The following is a 16,640-nucleotide window of genomic DNA, read 5'->3' as shown; positions in this document are numbered from 1 at the left end:
CATGGTCTGCATCAGGTAAGTGCACCCAAGCACTCCCATAATGAGCCTGGCGCCTATGGCGCCAGGACTGATGTCTTTTATGAGCCTGGCGCCATAGGCGCCAGGACACTGTCCAAAGGGCCCCTATATGGGGTTGCTGGGTCTTTCCTTGGGGACTGGAGGTCCCCTTTCGGGGACGCAGGGCTTGAACCGGCTCCCCGGGAGCGGCCATCATGACAGGCGCCTAGGCGAAGGCTGAGAACGATGGGCCTGGCTGTAGGAGGCTGATATTCGATAACATATTGTTGATTGTGAGAGACTTGATGGACTGGAATATAGTGGCGGTTACATATATTTAAATTGTATGGCAATGTGTAGTTATTCGATGTGCTATTGGAGCGGCAGGGCGGAAGCACCCTACCCCCTGAATTATAGTTGTAGTAGGTTGGCCACTAGGGTGGCCTCACCCTGCGGAGCTTCGAGTACAGGCGAAAGCCGGAAAGAGCTAGATGCGGGGGAGCCCGAGATCCAGGGATGGAGCTGGGCAACAGTTGGGGGGGAGAGTGTTGGGGAAGGGATGGGAGGCGGGGGGGGGAGAGGGAGCGGGAAGTTTGGTGTGTTTTTGGCTAAAGGGGTTTTAGAATGGGATGCGAGCCTATGATATGATATGGCATTTGTAACGCGCCTATACACAATATGGATTGGATCTCAAAGTTAAACGGCACCTGGGGGGGAGGGAATGGGATCATACCAGGCCATGGGGGACCTTAAAATACTCACATGGATACTTAATACTTAATAGCTATTTAAAAAGGAACAAGGTTATGCTGTATCTGCGCAGGCAGAAAATAGATATTGCATTGCTGCAAGAAACCCACCTTACACGTGAGAGGATGGACATGATTGCGGGAAAGTGGAAGGGGGTGTTGGTGGGCTCATCGTACTCAGCCTACGCAAGAGGAGTACTTATGTAGGTGGTGCCACATGTCCCGTTTCAGCGGTTGCAAGTGGTAGCCGAGACAGACGGGAGGATGGTTATGCTGAGGGGATTGGTAGAGAACAGGGAGATAAGTATTATTAACACGTACGCCCCGAACCAGAACACAGCGGCGTTCATTAGGACACTGAGTGCGAATCTGAGCGTGTGTGTGGGAAGCGCAGTGATCTGGGGAGGGGACTTCAACTGCGTATTGAACCCGAGGGTGGATAGATCGGACGGGAAATTGGATGGACCGGCCCCTGCAGCCAGGGCGCTACAGACACTGCTTGATGACTTTGGGTTGGAAGATGCATGGAGAGTGTGGCACCTTGGGGAAAGGCAGTATTCACATTATTCTGCCCCACAGCAGTTATCAACGAGGCTGGACTATGTCTTCGCATCACCTGAAATGATAGCAGAGATTACACACAGAGTACAGGGCCAGGGTCCTCTCTGACGACTCGCCCCCGATTCTTGCATGCAATACTGCCGCCCGAGGGCGAGGATCCCGACATAGCGCCTACGAGCCGAGGCGTTGAGAGACCCCTTCTTTAGAGAGGATTTGCGGGAGGAGATAGTAAACTATGTTGAAACCAACACTGGGAGTGTGGACTCGGCGGGGACATTATGGAAGGCCTTTAAAGTTGTCATGAGGGGGGCGGCCATGGCGAAGTCCAAGGGCCTACAGGGTGGGGTTTCGGCTGAACTGAGGGAGACGGAAGCAAAATTGGAAGAGGCCTTAAAAGCCGGTGACGATACAGCGGAGAAACTAGATTTGATACTTAAGCTACAGCAAAAATGTGCGGAATACTGGGAGAGGTTGTGTAACCTTAATTATAAAAAGTGCATAGAGAGACAGCATGCGGGAGGTGATAAACCGGGGAGACTTTTGGCGTGGTTATATAAGAGCGAGACCCCCAGAGCCACAATTAGAACTATAGAGAGGGAAGAAGGTACCGTAGAGGACACCCAGGATGGAGTTAATCAAGCGTTTGTGGATTATTTGGATTATTATAAAGTGTTATACGGGGAAGATGGGGAAAGTAGCCGTGTAATGATAGAGGAAACGCTTCATGATATGGGGCTGCCCAAGATAAGCGAGGAAGAAAGAGAGGAATTGGACTCCCCCATTACCCTGGAAGAACTGGGGGAGGTGGTGAGGCAGTTGCCTACTAGTAAGACCCCGGGGACAGATGGACTCCCAAGCAAATTTTATAAGGTATATATAGAAGAGGTCCTCCCCCCGCTGCTAGAAATGATAAACGAAGCATTCGAGATGGGCCGCTTACCGGATTCACTGAGAGAGGCTGTCATAGTACCTCTCCCTAAACCAAATAAACCTGGGCGTAGCTGTGGTTCCTTTAGACATGTGTCAATGCTGAACCAAGACGGCAAGATATTAACTGCAGTCTTGGCGAATAGATTGAAGAGGGTCATTAGCAAGCTAATACATCCGGATCAAACGGGCTATGTCCCCCATAGAAACATCACCAATAATCATAGGCGACTCCAGAGGATCATTGAGTTTGGCAGTGGAAGTGATGAGGAAATGGCAATTGTGTCTTTGGATGTGATCAAGGCCTTTGACTTCGTCAAGTGGCCATGGCTGCTGGCGGCCCTGAAACACTATGGGTTAGGGCCTGGCTATGTAACGTGGGCGAAGATTTTGTATAGTGAACCGATGGCTAGAGTTAAGACAGGATCTGTGATATCAGAGAGGTGGCAGCTTAGTAGGGGTACTAGACAAGGATGCCTGTGGTCTCCTATGCTCTACATACTGGCCCTGGAACCTCTCGCGATCTATCTGAGGCAACAATATGACACCATAGGCATTGAGGTGAACGGGGAGCGGCATTTGATCTCCCTATATGCGGACGACATGCTGCTGTATGTGCGGTTTCCAGAGGAGAACCTCCAGTACATCTTGGAAGTGCTTGGGAGATACGCTGTGCTATCCGGCATAGCGGTGAACCCCCAGAAGTCTAGCCTGTTCCCGTTGGGGGGGGGTATATAGGGGTTCCAGCAGAGAAGTTACCGGTTTTACAGGTACCGTGGGCGGTTAGTATTTTCGGTACCTTAGGATAGACATATATCACACCGTTGGGGAGCAGCATAGGTGTATATACAGAGGTGGCAATCCAAAAAATTGAGAAATGCATGCGGTTTTGGGCGAAGCTGCCTTTGGCGATGATGGGGCGGGGAGCGATGCTAAAGATGGTGGTCCTGCCGAGGCTCCTACATTACTTCGGGAATATACCGTACCTGATTCCTAAAGGGTTTTTTACCAAACTGAATAGCATGTGTAGGGACTTTGTGGCATGGCACGCGAAACAGAGTGGCATTATGGAAGCTTCAGAACTTCCATGACAAAGGGGGAATAAAGCTGCCCAACTACGAGGCGTACTATGTGGCGAGCCATTTGCAATATGTTGCCAAATGGTATCTGATGAAGAGACCTCTGAACTTAGGCTGTTTGGGCGTGATTGTGCACCTTTTTATTTGAAAGAAGTTATGTGGGCACCCAGGGCGGAAATGGTGGGGCGCCCTAAAATGATGCTACTAGGGTGGATGGTGTGGCGCAGGGCATGCCAAATGATGGGGGACCCGTCCCCATGCTCAACGCAGATGCCATTGGTTGTTTTGACAGGGGCAGATGCTCAGCTGCGACTGATACTCCGGACCCACTGGGAACCGGCTGGGGTGGCAACGATGGGGGATATTTGGCAGGGGGGCTCTAGTGTTACTTTTGAGGGGCTGCTGGAAGTAGCTGGGTTGCACGAAGGCCAGTACATTACGTATCACAGAATGGTACAGAGGATTAAGAGAACATGGCCTGAACTGTGCTGGAGGAAGAATTGGACGCCACCATAGACGTGATATATGATATAGCTGAGGGGGGTCATGAGATTTCCAGACTGTATGAGATGTTGATGTCTAAAGTGGGGAAGGAGGTCACGCAGTTTAGAATGGACTGGGAAACTGAGGTTGGGGCCCAAATGGGAGATGGGATGTGGGAACGGGTGCAAGGGTATCATAAGAAGGTGTCTAGAAACGCGAGGCTGAAACAGATACAGCTGTACATAACACACAGGGCTTATATGACGCCTTGGAGGATATCGAGGTTCGAGAATGCAGGTCGGCAAGCATGCCCCAAGTGCGACGAAGAGAACGCGGGCATGGTGCATATGTTCTGGTCATGCCCGATCATAGAGAGGTTCTGGAGGGGAGTAAAAGAGAAACTAGAAGGAAGAGGGTCAAGATAGTAGTGGATACGGTGTGGGCCTGTCTGCTGGGGGGGTTCCCCAGACCACAGAAACTCAGGCATGAAAGCAAACTACGGGACCTGGCTTATGTGCTTGCAAAAAGAAGGATTGCCATGGGATGGAAGTCATGCCATGTGGCGAGGATAGAGGTGTGGTGGAAAGACTTGCAAAAATGGGCAGAAGCCGAAACCATGGCATGGCAAGAAGCGTGTAGCAATGGGGGGAGGAGGAGAATGAGTCCCTGATGGCCTGGAAATTACTGATAGCCGGACTGTTTGGGTCATTAGACGACCCGACTGAGCCTGTGGAGGAGGAGACCAAACCACAGGGTGTGGAAACTGAAGGTTCAATGCAATAGACTAGCAAGGGGGGTGGGGTAGAGGGAGTAGTGGTTAGGAATAAAAAAGTGTATTGAAACTGTTGGAACATGTACTGTTTGGTTGCTTTTATTGTTTGTTTGTAAAATTTAATAAAAACCTTTAAAAGAAAAAATGGATGCTCGTGTGAATGCTAGAGTGATTGGTGTGTGTTTTGGTGCGTTGAGCTGAGTTTGGCAAGTGGTGGATAAAGGGGGGAGGAGGGTTGTACAGGGTTGTACAACATTTTAAAAATGCCTAAATGCCTTTGTTGCACAATCCCCCTACCCACCTGGCAAAATCAGCTCTCCTTCTGTGGAGCCCAGGGATTGTATTTATTTTTAACTGGATTTCTATCATAGATGTCCAGTCAAAAATACCATGCTCTCCCCCCCAGCGCCTTGCATACACACATAATCATGTTGATTTTGTTAGGCCCAGTGGGGCCCAGGGGACGGTATCTTTTTACTGGACATCTATCATAGATGTCCAGTAAAAAAAATGCCATGCCTGCCCCATGGGCCCCCCAGCACCAATTGCAAACAGTTTGGCCATTTACCCATTTTTGTTTTAATGTATATTCTACAATGCAACATTTTAAACCATTATTTAAAGAAGAAATGGCCTTTTTGGGGGAAGTAGTTATGCCCCTCCACTTAAAAAATGTATCAGCTGCCACTGGCCCTCGGACTGTGTTGGGAACGGAATGGGGGGAGCCCAGGGACTGTGGTGGGAGCAGGATGAGCGGGAACCATGGGATAGTGGTGGGAGCAGGGTGGGGAGAGCCCAGAGTGTATGATGGGGTGGGGAGAGCCCAGGCACTGGGTAGGAGTGGCATGAGGGAGCCCAGCAACTGTGATGGGAGCAGGTGACTGTGACCAATAAATACTGTCCATTTGGCATTTATGGGGGGCCCGGCATGCCCAAATTTTGTTCAGGCGGGGCCAGGCCAAAAAAGCTTGAAGACCACTGGGCTAAACCAATGATACCGCAAGCAACACCTTCGAGTGAATTGCTGCAAAGACAAGCACCTTGCTTAAGTATCTTATAAGTAATCATCATGCTGACTCCATCGTCAAAAACATAATATCAAAATTGAATGTGCCTCTGAGACCACATACATTCTATTGTTTATTGAAAGTGTATGTTCTGAATAAGGACACAAAAGATCAAAACATTCATTATGGTATGGCACTCATTTGGTCCTGTGTATGAAACACTGTCCATTTCGAGAGTAATTGTTCTGAAATGCATTGTCTTGCTGTAGCGGTACACTGAAGAGTGGGAATGCAAGAGAACATATACAAACCATTTCTGCATTGAGCCCCGGGACTGACTTGCTTCGGTCTCCCATAGAACTGCCATCGCTCCCCAGATCTTCCGGACGCAGATCCATCACTGACTTACTGTAATCTAAAAAGAAAATAAAATGATATTAAACATGGTGGGACTCTTCAACAAGCATGTTTGAGTTAGGTCTATAAAAGATCATCTCAGTGTATTCTTTGTTCAGTTTCTTGAAGTAATAAGGCCGCTCAAAGCGGTCCATTCTCACATCGGCCCCACCAGAATCGAAGTGAAAATCATAGAGTCAATCACTCAGGGCGCAATGCATCATCACATTCATGACTTCAATTTTCCAGCAGGATATAACACACTTCCTTGTTTATACAACAGGAACATACAAAAGTAACCCAGAGCAGTCTATAACATTAATTTGCACCAGGGGAAGTGCGTTCAGCCAATCAGGTAGCTGAAAAAGCAGACAAGCACACACTATCGCCCATATTTTCCAGCCACCCAAGGCCCTTCCACGGGCTGCGCCATCTTGATTGTGTGGAGACAACAGGGAACCTCTTCCTGTTGTGATCCTATGTCTCAACCAAAGACATCCCGCACCATTTCCCCACCTCCTATCTACCTCCCGATTTACATGCTGGAGCGGTGCTTTGTGCTCTGGTCCTGGCGCTCCTCCCGCCTGTGGCTGCCATGGAAATCATAAAAAGACATCCTTTTTTCTTTTGGCGGCCCCAAGCCCTTGCCGAGGCCCTTGCTTCGCTTGGGCATACCTAGCCTCAGGCAAGTGGGCTGGTACCAGCCCTGCACGCCCCCCCCCCTGAGCATGGCAGATTGCTAAATTGTAGTAGAACGCTGTAGAGGTCCAACTCTACCACCATATAATCCAAAAAGCAACCTCAGGCTGCAAAAAATAGAGACAGGATTTTTTTTCTCCAGCTTTGTTGCAGAAAACAACAGTGAAACCTGCACAGTATCTCTGTTCAAAAATGGTGGGCCCTGAGCACAGAAACCTCAGAGTTTTTACAGGGCTTTATACAATGAGGCTTATACAGAACATATCAGTATGATACATTCAGTTACATAAAGTTACATAAAGAATACACTGCCTAAGAGCATCCTAAAACCTTGGAGGACATGGCTATTAATAAAAATGCAAGTTCTGCGCAATGAAAAGGTACGCACTTATCAATTGCGAGAGTAGCACTGTAAAAGGGGAGGGGGCTCCTTTTAATCGTTATACAGTCGAGTCCAAAATAAAAGTAATTTACATATAAAAGAAATTCAGGGGCACATGTAAATATAACCAAATTTAGGGATAGACTGAAACCAGGGTCAATAGGCCTTACAACATGCTTTTGCAGAAAACGTGTGTTAACGTTTTCATAACCCGCTGCGAAGCCGCAGTAGCTGGTAACACATTGCAGGTCCCACGATCCCAGGCTGGTTATGGTAAGAAGCAAATAGTTGTTATTTTTTCGAGGTCACAGATTAAAACCCATTTTATAATTCAAAAAGATTTGCAAAACATGATTTTTAGATGGTGTCAAAAAACCACAGTGGTTTCAAATTGCCCCTTAGTACATTTCACCTGGGAAGAAGGTCGAAGAGTTCTTAATATGCAACATTTGTATAGCAGTATGTCTGTGGGTCAAGGCTCTGACAGTGCCATGGTAGAGAGCGTTTCTCATGAGAACGAAGATGAGATGCCCAGGAAAGATGAATACAGTTCTGCTGGTCATCGCAAAAGTTTAAATGAATTGTCATTACAATGTAGGAAGTGGGGGTTGCATTGTGACATCACAAATTAGAGATTTTTTCATGTTGCAAAGGTACTAATGTTAATTAGCTCGATTGTTATAAAAGCTTTAGATTTAGAGGTGTTTTTTTGACAGCACCTTTTCACACCGTTCTGTTCCACGATCTGTTTGAAAATAGCTGTCCCAGCTGCGTCTGGCCCATCAATAAACCTGTGTTACTTCTTGTCTGTGTACACTACTTTTTTGACTACTTTTGTGATTTTTATTGTTGAGTCCTGAGGCGACACCAGATACATTTTTGGAGGCCCCAACGAGATACCTCAGGCGTGGGGATTCCAGCTGTGCTCCCGGAGGAGTGCGGGACAGCGTCCAATGGCCAGTACTAGGAGCTCAAACAACGAGGAGGTACAGACTTTTAAAGGGAGACTCTGAGGTTGAGAGAAGTGAAGAATCTCTTAAAAGGATACTTGAGTGTACTTGTGCATAAAAGCGCAAGGGGTGGGAGGGACTATATTATGGTGTATAGCGACGCACCCTCAGAAGTGGTGGATGGCGATTGACCGTAGCAGTCTTAGATTTTAGCTCTGCCGATCCGATAGGGAGCAGGTTGACGGTGGCACATCTGCGTTAGAGGAGAGGGTTGCGTAGTATTTGGCGGACCTGGTTAGACAAAAATTGCACGTAGTGTAGGCAATTTGGTATAGTTGAATCATTTTATTTTTTTGCAGGGATATACGCGCACGTGTTTTGTGAGTAGCAGCAGTTTATTCTTTTTTGAAAATTAAGGTTTTTTGGGCATTTTTCAAACAGCAATCTTTCCTTCATTGTAAACAAGGTTTAACTCCTGAGAATCCCACCCCCCCACCCTGCATGCACTGTCAACATATCCCAGTGCTCCTCGGTCACAACTAGTAGTAGCTTCTAAACCTCCAGTATTTTCCCCAGAATCGGTTATCGACGATATTTGCTGAAGAAAGGTGGCGACATCCATTCAGTGTCGGTCTGTGTTTCGTCCAGAAGGTATGTCAAATATTCCATATCATGAATGCCTTTTGCTTTCTGTACCCACTCCCTCTCCTTAGGCACCGTCATCCTTTTCCAGTGTTGTGCTACACAACTCCTTGCTGCAACTAACAGAGTTTGGATCATGTGACCCTCCTCCCCCTTATCCTCCATCGCCTTCACCCCAAACACAAAAAGGCATGGTTCCATAGCTCTGCTTACCCCATCCCGGTCTCAGCCAACCAAACACATCCTGGAAGTACCCCTGAATATGAGGGCAGCTCCACCACATCTGATAGTAATGACCCCAGTGTACATTTTTGCTAGGGCTGACTGTGCGTAATGCTACCTAGGTATTAGTTTGAATTTCTGCCTTAGATATTGTAGGGACCGAGTGGATGTCTTCACCCGCCCTGCATATTGCGCCCCATAGCTAGTCAGTTAGGTCGATCTCCAGGTCTTTAGCCCATTTTACCCATGCTGCTAACATGTCCACTGGTTCACTCCTTACCAACTCACCATATATCCGGGATATCCGTTCCTTCGTGTCCCTCGCCTGTAGCATCACTTTCTCAAATGGAGTGAGTTCCCTATGAAGGTTCACTCCCCAGCTCAGCTCCAGCAACACCCCCCTCCAGCTGTAAGTACCTGAAAGGCGACAGGCCCTTCATCACCAGACATTCCTCCAAGCGCATCAACGGCATGAACTTGCCTTCCTCTCATAACTGACCCGCCCTCGACAGTCCTGTCTCATACTATGACTGGATCAAGATGAATGTATTGTACCGTACCTACATGAACCAAGTAGGGTGACTCGATTTAGTAACAAAACACAACCAACATGTCCTTGGTGTGGTAATGGGGGGGCAGGCTTAATGCACATGTTCTGGGGTTGTGTGAGGGTACAGAGTTTCTGGGCACAGATTGAACAGGACTGCAGGAGGGCTGGGATCAACAGATATGCCTGGAACCCGAATGAGTGCTTGTTGGGCGCATACTCCAGAAATGGCAAATACAAACACATAATAAAATTCATGGACATGGCATGTATCCTAGCTAAAAGATGTATTGCTATGGCGTGGAAGTCGACTAAAGGCCCGCAGTATGCACGCTGGCACGGAGTTTGAGTTCTGGGTGGAAATAGAAGCAAGAGTGTGGGCTGGGGCAGTAATTGGAACAGAGGCTCTCTCTAGTGCTACCTACGAATCCTGAAAGGCGCTGATCTGGGATATGTTCCACACCTCTGACGATAAACCTCTGTGAATGATGTGACACATCAAGTAGCGGAGCACTGACACAATACCTATGCGAAGTGAAGGGCGCACCCTGATACTTATCAGCTGACACTAAGTAAACATTGATATGCATATGCCGCGCCCCACTGAGAAGGAGCAGTTTTTACAACATGCCCCTGCAGGTCTATCCTAACAAGTGCAGGTATTGGTATGGTACCTAACAAGCTGTGTGAAGAAAAGTTTAATTGTTGTTATTATGTTGACGTGGAGTGACCATTCGACACGGAAACACCTTCTCTATGTCTAGCGATAGGAGTATAGCTGGGGACTGGGAGATTCCTATTTTTTCCACAAGGTGAATTACTCTGATGATGTTATCGTGTGCCTATTCGGGACGAAGCCTGACTGATCTTGATGGATTAGGTTCAGAAGGACTTGCTGTTGGCTAGAATCTTTGTGTACAATTTTGCATCTAAATTAATTAACGCTATCGTGCGATACGAGCCTGGTATCTCCAGGTTCTTGCCTGGTTTGTTGAAGACTAGTACTTTTGCCTCATTCATTAACAGGGTTATGTTGCCTCTCCTTGAGGGAGTAAGGATGGTGGCTAGGATATCCGAGTATGTCTTATAAAATTGTGTGGTGTACCCGTCTGGACCAGGGGCTTTGTTCCTGGGGAGCTCTTGGATTGCCTTTTTGACCTCATCCTCCGTTATTGTCCCATCTAGATATTGCTTTTCTTTTATGTTATAGATACTTGTTAAGCGCACGTTCGCCCTTATGCCGCTTGGTCCTGCCAATTGGGGTAGTTTTTTAAAAAAAAAAAATCATCGGAATAGTGGAAAATAATTAATCAACCAACTACAGGTCATCAGGTTGCTATTCAGACAAATGATGTGAATGAAGAGAATTGGGTACAGGAAAACACAAGCCCCTGTATGAGCCGATTATCAATCTTAGTTTTGATAGGGATGACATATTATTCCTTATCAATAAAGCCAGCTGCTCAAGGGCTCCTGGTCCAGATGGGCTGTCAAATATGCATTTGAAACAATTCCCGGTGATTTGGGCGGATATATTATATGCCGTGTTTATGAATATACTCATTACTCAGAAAATACTGCTGACCTGGAAACAGTCTATTACTATTCCCATCTATAAGAAAGGTGACCGGTCTAATCCGGCCAGCTATAACCCAATCTCCTTGTTAGACGTGCCTGGGAAGATCTTTTGCCGTTGAATTTTAAGAGATTTGAACAACTGGTCTAAAAATCACTTTAAGAGAGATCCATTTCAATCCGAGTTTATCAGTAGGCTTTGTACCCTACCAAATATCACTATCAACATGCTTAAAGCCCAGTATGCATTTCGGAAACAATCCCTGTACTTTGGTTTTATTGACTTCCGGTCAGCATTTGACTCAATAAATCGTGAACTCATGTTTCAAAAATTAAAACTCTTAGGATGTCCGGAATCATTGCTAGCTTTGATAATCCAGTTGCATACGGACACCACTATGCGCGTGAGGCTCACTATGGAATGCCTCTTGTCCTCATCCTTCAGTACATATGTGGGTCTTAAACAAGGCTGTATTCTGGCTTCTTTTATGTTTAATTTATTTATTTTGGACATGGGCAAATCATTCATCCAAGTTGTCACTGATGCTCCGGAGTTGGGGGGACAGCGCATAGCGTGGCTACTTTAAGCTGATGACTTGGTTTTAATATCACAGACCCCGATGGGGCTGCAAAATTTGTTATCTGCTTTATCCACCTATGTTAAGGACAATCATCTAATTGTGAACCTTGAGAAATCACAGATGTTGATCTGTAAAAATCAGAGTAAAAACAAATCCATAAATTACACCTGGTCTATCCGAAATGAAATACTGAAACCTGTCTCAGAATTTAAATATTTGGGGCTTATGGTACAGAATACAGTCACTGACAATCGGTATCTGATTAATTTGCAATCTAAACTTTCAAACTTGATTTCTCAAGCCAGAAATCTGTATTACAAATATGGGAAATTCACCTTGAAGCATCTATTACTTTTTTATGAGCAAAAGGTAATTTCTATATTGACCTATGGTGCTGAATCGGAACTCTACTTTAATGATAAAATGTGGTATAAATTAGAGGCTTGTTTTTGGAAAAAAGTCCTACACCTGCCAAATTGCTCACCCATGCCTATTCTGCGATATGAGTTAGGCGTGAATTAGCTGGCCTCCAGAGTTAAGTAGCGGATATGCTCCTTTTTCCGTAAATGCTTGTTAGGGCTAGAAAATAACAACATTCTGAGCACGGTTGCACATTATTTATCTTCATCAAATCATGCCTTTCCGTTTACATGGCGTAATCAGGCTACGAATACCTTGGCTGAGGCTGACATAACGGTTACACTCCTAGTTGAAAATCCAGTGCGGGCTAAAATAAAGTATTATCGATGGGATTGGATATCAAATCAATCGTGAAACTTGTTTAAAATTTAAAGATTTCAACACTAGTAACTTTGGCCATAAACAGCTGTGCCAAGTTGCAGGCTATTTGTTGAAATGCACCTCAGCAATCATAAGGAACACATTTTTACGATTTAGACTGAACCTGTGGATAACTAGGGAAGTGCTTACTAGGCGCCATATCATCCCAGCCAATTTGAATTATTACCGTTATTGTGAGCTGCTTTCAGAAAAGGAGACTGCAGCATTTGATTGTCCCTGACAGTTGATTGTTAACTTACATGAGCAACAAATCAAATTATTTGGCAATATTCTGAATTTGTATAGTGAACATGATGCAAATCAAATTTGGAAATTATTATTTGCGGATATGAAATTTCTTTTTTTTTAATATTCATTTGTTTATAATTATACATAAATACAGAAATCAAAAAATTCATCAAACAATTGTACAGAAATGAATGAAAAAATCGAAAGGAAACTAAAATAAATCATTGAACACATTCCAAATCTTCTCATATGAAGACAATTTACCTTTCAGTTGGTAAATCAATTTTTCTGTCCTCGACAAATTGTGCATTTCTTGGATCCATTCCTCGTAGGACGGAGGGACCCTACCTTTCCATCCACGGAGAATCAATCTCTTGGCCACAATGAATGCCCTATAGATCCACTTTTTCAGGGCTGAGCAAACATCATCCAACCCTGAATCATCACACAGGACTACCGTCCTAAAATCCAAAACAGATCCTCCACCAATAATTCTTCCACACACCTCACAGACTTTGTTCCAAAAATCTCTGACCCTCACACAGCTCCATAACATGTGTTCTAGTGATCCTACCTCCTGAATACAACCCCAACAATCTGCATTATCTGACATACCTCTTATATATAGTCTCTCAGGGCACCAGTACACTCGATTCAGAATCTTGACTTGGCGGGATCTCTCACTCAAGTTCAGTGAACATAGAGAGACATTGCTACACATATTCTGACATGCATCAATATCTATTTCAGACCCTATTCTCTCACTCCAAACTCTCCGCAAATCATCATTCTTCCGACAATTTGACACAAATAGCTTGTACAATCTACTGGCTAAACCACCACCTTTCCCATCTGATTCAGTCAGAAAGGCCTTCACATCCCAAGAATCAGCCCAGTCCACCTCACCTACCGCCCTCTTCAGACGTCTATATGCCGAGTCCGATAGTCCAACAAAATTCCATCTCTCTCTCATCTCAACAGCAGTCAACCACCGACCTTCATTCCCCAAGTCAGAAACCAGTTTAATATCCATCAAAAACCATTCAGCCAAAAAATTGTCCTCGAATTATCTCTAATCCTAGGATTCAGCCAGATCGAGGCACTTCTGCACTTAAATGAGTCACATCCCAACAATGACAAGACTTCCGCCCATGAACTGCGTAAAAAAGACGTAGTCAAAAGATTACCACCAAGAATCTTCATATTAGTGGTCAACAATGCCTCCGGGCCCAGCGGCCCATATGCACCTGACTCAGAAACCGCCCAGCTATCCAGGCCGTTTTGCAAAAATGGTACAAATGAACGAGCTGAAAAGGCCAAATGATATGCCCTTAAATTTGGAACACCTAAACCACCTAAATGAACTGGAAGCTGCAATTTCCAAAGACTGAGTCTCAGAGGTTTTCTGTCCCACAAGAACTCCTGAATCAGACGATCCAAATCTTTCCAGTAACCACTCTTAATTTTCAACGGCATCATGCTCGATACAAAGTTAATTCTTGGAGTCAAATTCATTTTCAGGGCATTAACTTTACCCCACAGCGACAAATTAAGCAGTGACCATCTTTCCAAATCCACCTTGCAATCCTGAAGTACTACATTCATGTTTTCATCAGGCATAAGCGCGACAGGATGTGTAAGCCAAACCCCCAAATAGCGTAATCGCCCATCACACCAGGTAAACCCCAGCTCTGTAACCAGAGTCTTTTCACATCGGTTAGGCAAGGGTAACACTTCTGATTTCGTACAGTTAATCTTGTATCCAGAACAATCGTGGTATTCTGATAAAATCCTCATCCAACAGGGCAGGGACACTTCCAAATTCTGCAGCACCAACAATAGGTCATCCGCATAAAGCCACGCTTTTTGCATAACACCCCAACAATTAACACCTTGCAAATCCGGTTCATTTTTGATGCAAACTGCTAGAGGCTCAATCGCCAATATGAATAACAAAGGAGAAAAAGGACAACCCTGACGCGTACCTCGATGCAAACAAATAGGTTCCGACATCACCCCATTAGTCTTAACAGTGGCTGTTGGATTTGCATAAAGAAGTGCAACCCAAAGCGTTAGTTCAATTTCTTGATGTGATCCTCCCTACGGAAATTAAGATGTAATTACCTTTTGAGCACAATTTGTAAAGTGTTTAAAGCCAAATGTACAATTGGGTATTGAGACATGTATGGTCTTATTTTAATTTTTTAACATTTTGTAAATGTTTTCTTTGTTTTTATTTTTTAAATAATTAATGTTCTTCTTTTACCTTTCCTTTTCATTTGCTTGTCCACTGATATGTAAATGATATGTGATGCATTGCTGAATTTGTTCTTATTTTTAAAAAGTTGATTTATTCAGCTGTATCAAAATAAAAAAAATTGGGGTAGTTTGATGAGTAGAGAGCTTGGTAGCATTCTTTGAACGTGTTCCCAAGGGCTTCTGTACGGGTCTGCCCCTGCCACCCACTATTAAGCATCCTTTTTACTGTTTGGGTGCTTTGCTTCGCTTTTAGTTGTCTCGCTAGGAGTTTGTCTGCTTTGTTTACCTTGGTGTAATACCAGTGTTTCAGGTGGAAGAGCCGTTTCTCTGCCCTTTTAGTGCAGAGGGTTTCTAATTGACCCTGCACATGTCTCAATGCTTTGTTCATTTGGTCGAGGGATTCTGTACGATGTCTACTTGAATCGTTTTCAATTTCTCTTCTAGGTCTTATTCCCACTGGCAGCATTGTCTCTCGTAGCCTTAAGCGCTATGAATTGGCCCCTGGTAACAGATTTAAAAGCTTCCCATAGAGTCTCCCTGGACGTTTGCACCATATTATATTGAGTAAAATATTCGACAATCCTGGACCTCACTGAGTTCCCCAGTACAGGATTGTGTATGATGTCGGGCTGGAGTTTCCACCGCCATAGCCCCGGTTGTTGTTGAGTGAGTGTTAGTTCTATCCAGATGGGACGTGGTCCGAAAGGGAGATAGTACCGTTTTCAGTCTGCAAGATTTTCCCCAGAAGCCCGTCAAAATGTAGTCTTTTCTGCACATTCAATTGTGGACATGCGAGAAGTGTGTGTATCCCTTTTGTTGCACCATGGTCCCCCATCATGCATCCACCAGCGAGGGTGTCTCCATTTTCCTGTGCAGAGCTTTCGATGGGGCCCCCGTCCCTGTGGTCTGGCACCCGATCTGTCTGTTGGGGGTGCCATGCCAGATTAAAATCGCCTCCCATTATTACCTCCCCTGTGGCAAATCTTTCCATTTCATCAAGGATATCCCTCAGGAAGCTGTCCCGTCATGTATTGGGGGCCTAGATTGCTTCTAGAGTTAGGGAGCGCCCCACTAATTGAATATTTGTGAATAAATATCTCCCTTGTTTATCTGTTTGTGTATTTGTAACTTCAGGGTGTTATTGAATGCTACCAGTACCCCTGCCTTCTTCTCTTGCCCATTTGATTCTATGATCTAGTTGTACCCTCTCAAGTGGGTTGTCCCTCTGTCTTTCTCTTTTATGTGAGTCTCTTGGAGCACTATGATAGTGCTCTATTTTTTTCTTCACTGGGGAGTTCAGGCCCTGTATGTTGTTTGTTAGGATTGTTATCCCTTTCATTTTGTGGCCCGTCTCCTCCCTTTACACTCCTGTCCCCATTTCGCCTCTGTTTCATCTCTTTTGAGGCCCCTCTCCCTTCCTATAACTTACCCCTCTTCTGGTCCTCCCAATGCAACACCCAACTTGCATGTTCCCACCCCCCCCTAAAACTGCCCTGAAGAGGACTCTGGATCCTATGGCTGCTCAGGCATGCTGCCCTCCACACCAGACCCTCAGGATTCTCAGGGATAACTTTGTGGGGATTCCTAAACCCCACATGCATTCCATCAAATGGCCCCAGGGTCTTCCCCCACCCCCTGTTGACCGCTTGATGTATGTATTCTTGCTCCCAAGACCCATTTCGGGGTTGGCTATTGACTGATTCGAGCCAGCAGGGCTGCTAGGTTTTCGTTAATTTTTGAGTTCCTGCAGTTTCTCTGTATAGACGCTACTTTTTATTGCTGG

The 16,640-nt window shown here is 45.4% G+C and overlaps 1 protein-coding gene across 4 annotated transcripts in view; it reads right to left on the bottom strand.

The window, feature by feature from the left end:
• Positions 1-16,640, bottom strand: part of SYTL4 (synaptotagmin like 4) — a 1,339,985-nt gene that overhangs the window by 462,945 nt on the left and 860,400 nt on the right. For all 4 annotated transcript variants that reach the window (XM_069612955.1, XM_069612954.1, XM_069612953.1 and 1 more), the window contains one exon: positions 5,887-5,990. In XM_069612955.1, coding sequence (XP_069469056.1) covers positions 5,887-5,990 — 104 coding nt within the window. The remainder of the gene's footprint in view (positions 1-5,886; positions 5,991-16,640) is intronic.

The sequence above is a fragment of the Ambystoma mexicanum genome, chromosome 5p (genome assembly GCF_040938575.1).
Source record: "Ambystoma mexicanum isolate Mex_15411 chromosome 5p, UKY_AmexF1_1, whole genome shotgun sequence".
In the NCBI taxonomy this organism is placed as follows: Eukaryota; Metazoa; Chordata; class Amphibia; order Caudata; family Ambystomatidae; genus Ambystoma; species Ambystoma mexicanum.
Note: the sequence above shows the minus strand (reverse complement) of the source record. Positions and strands in the feature narration are given on the sequence as shown.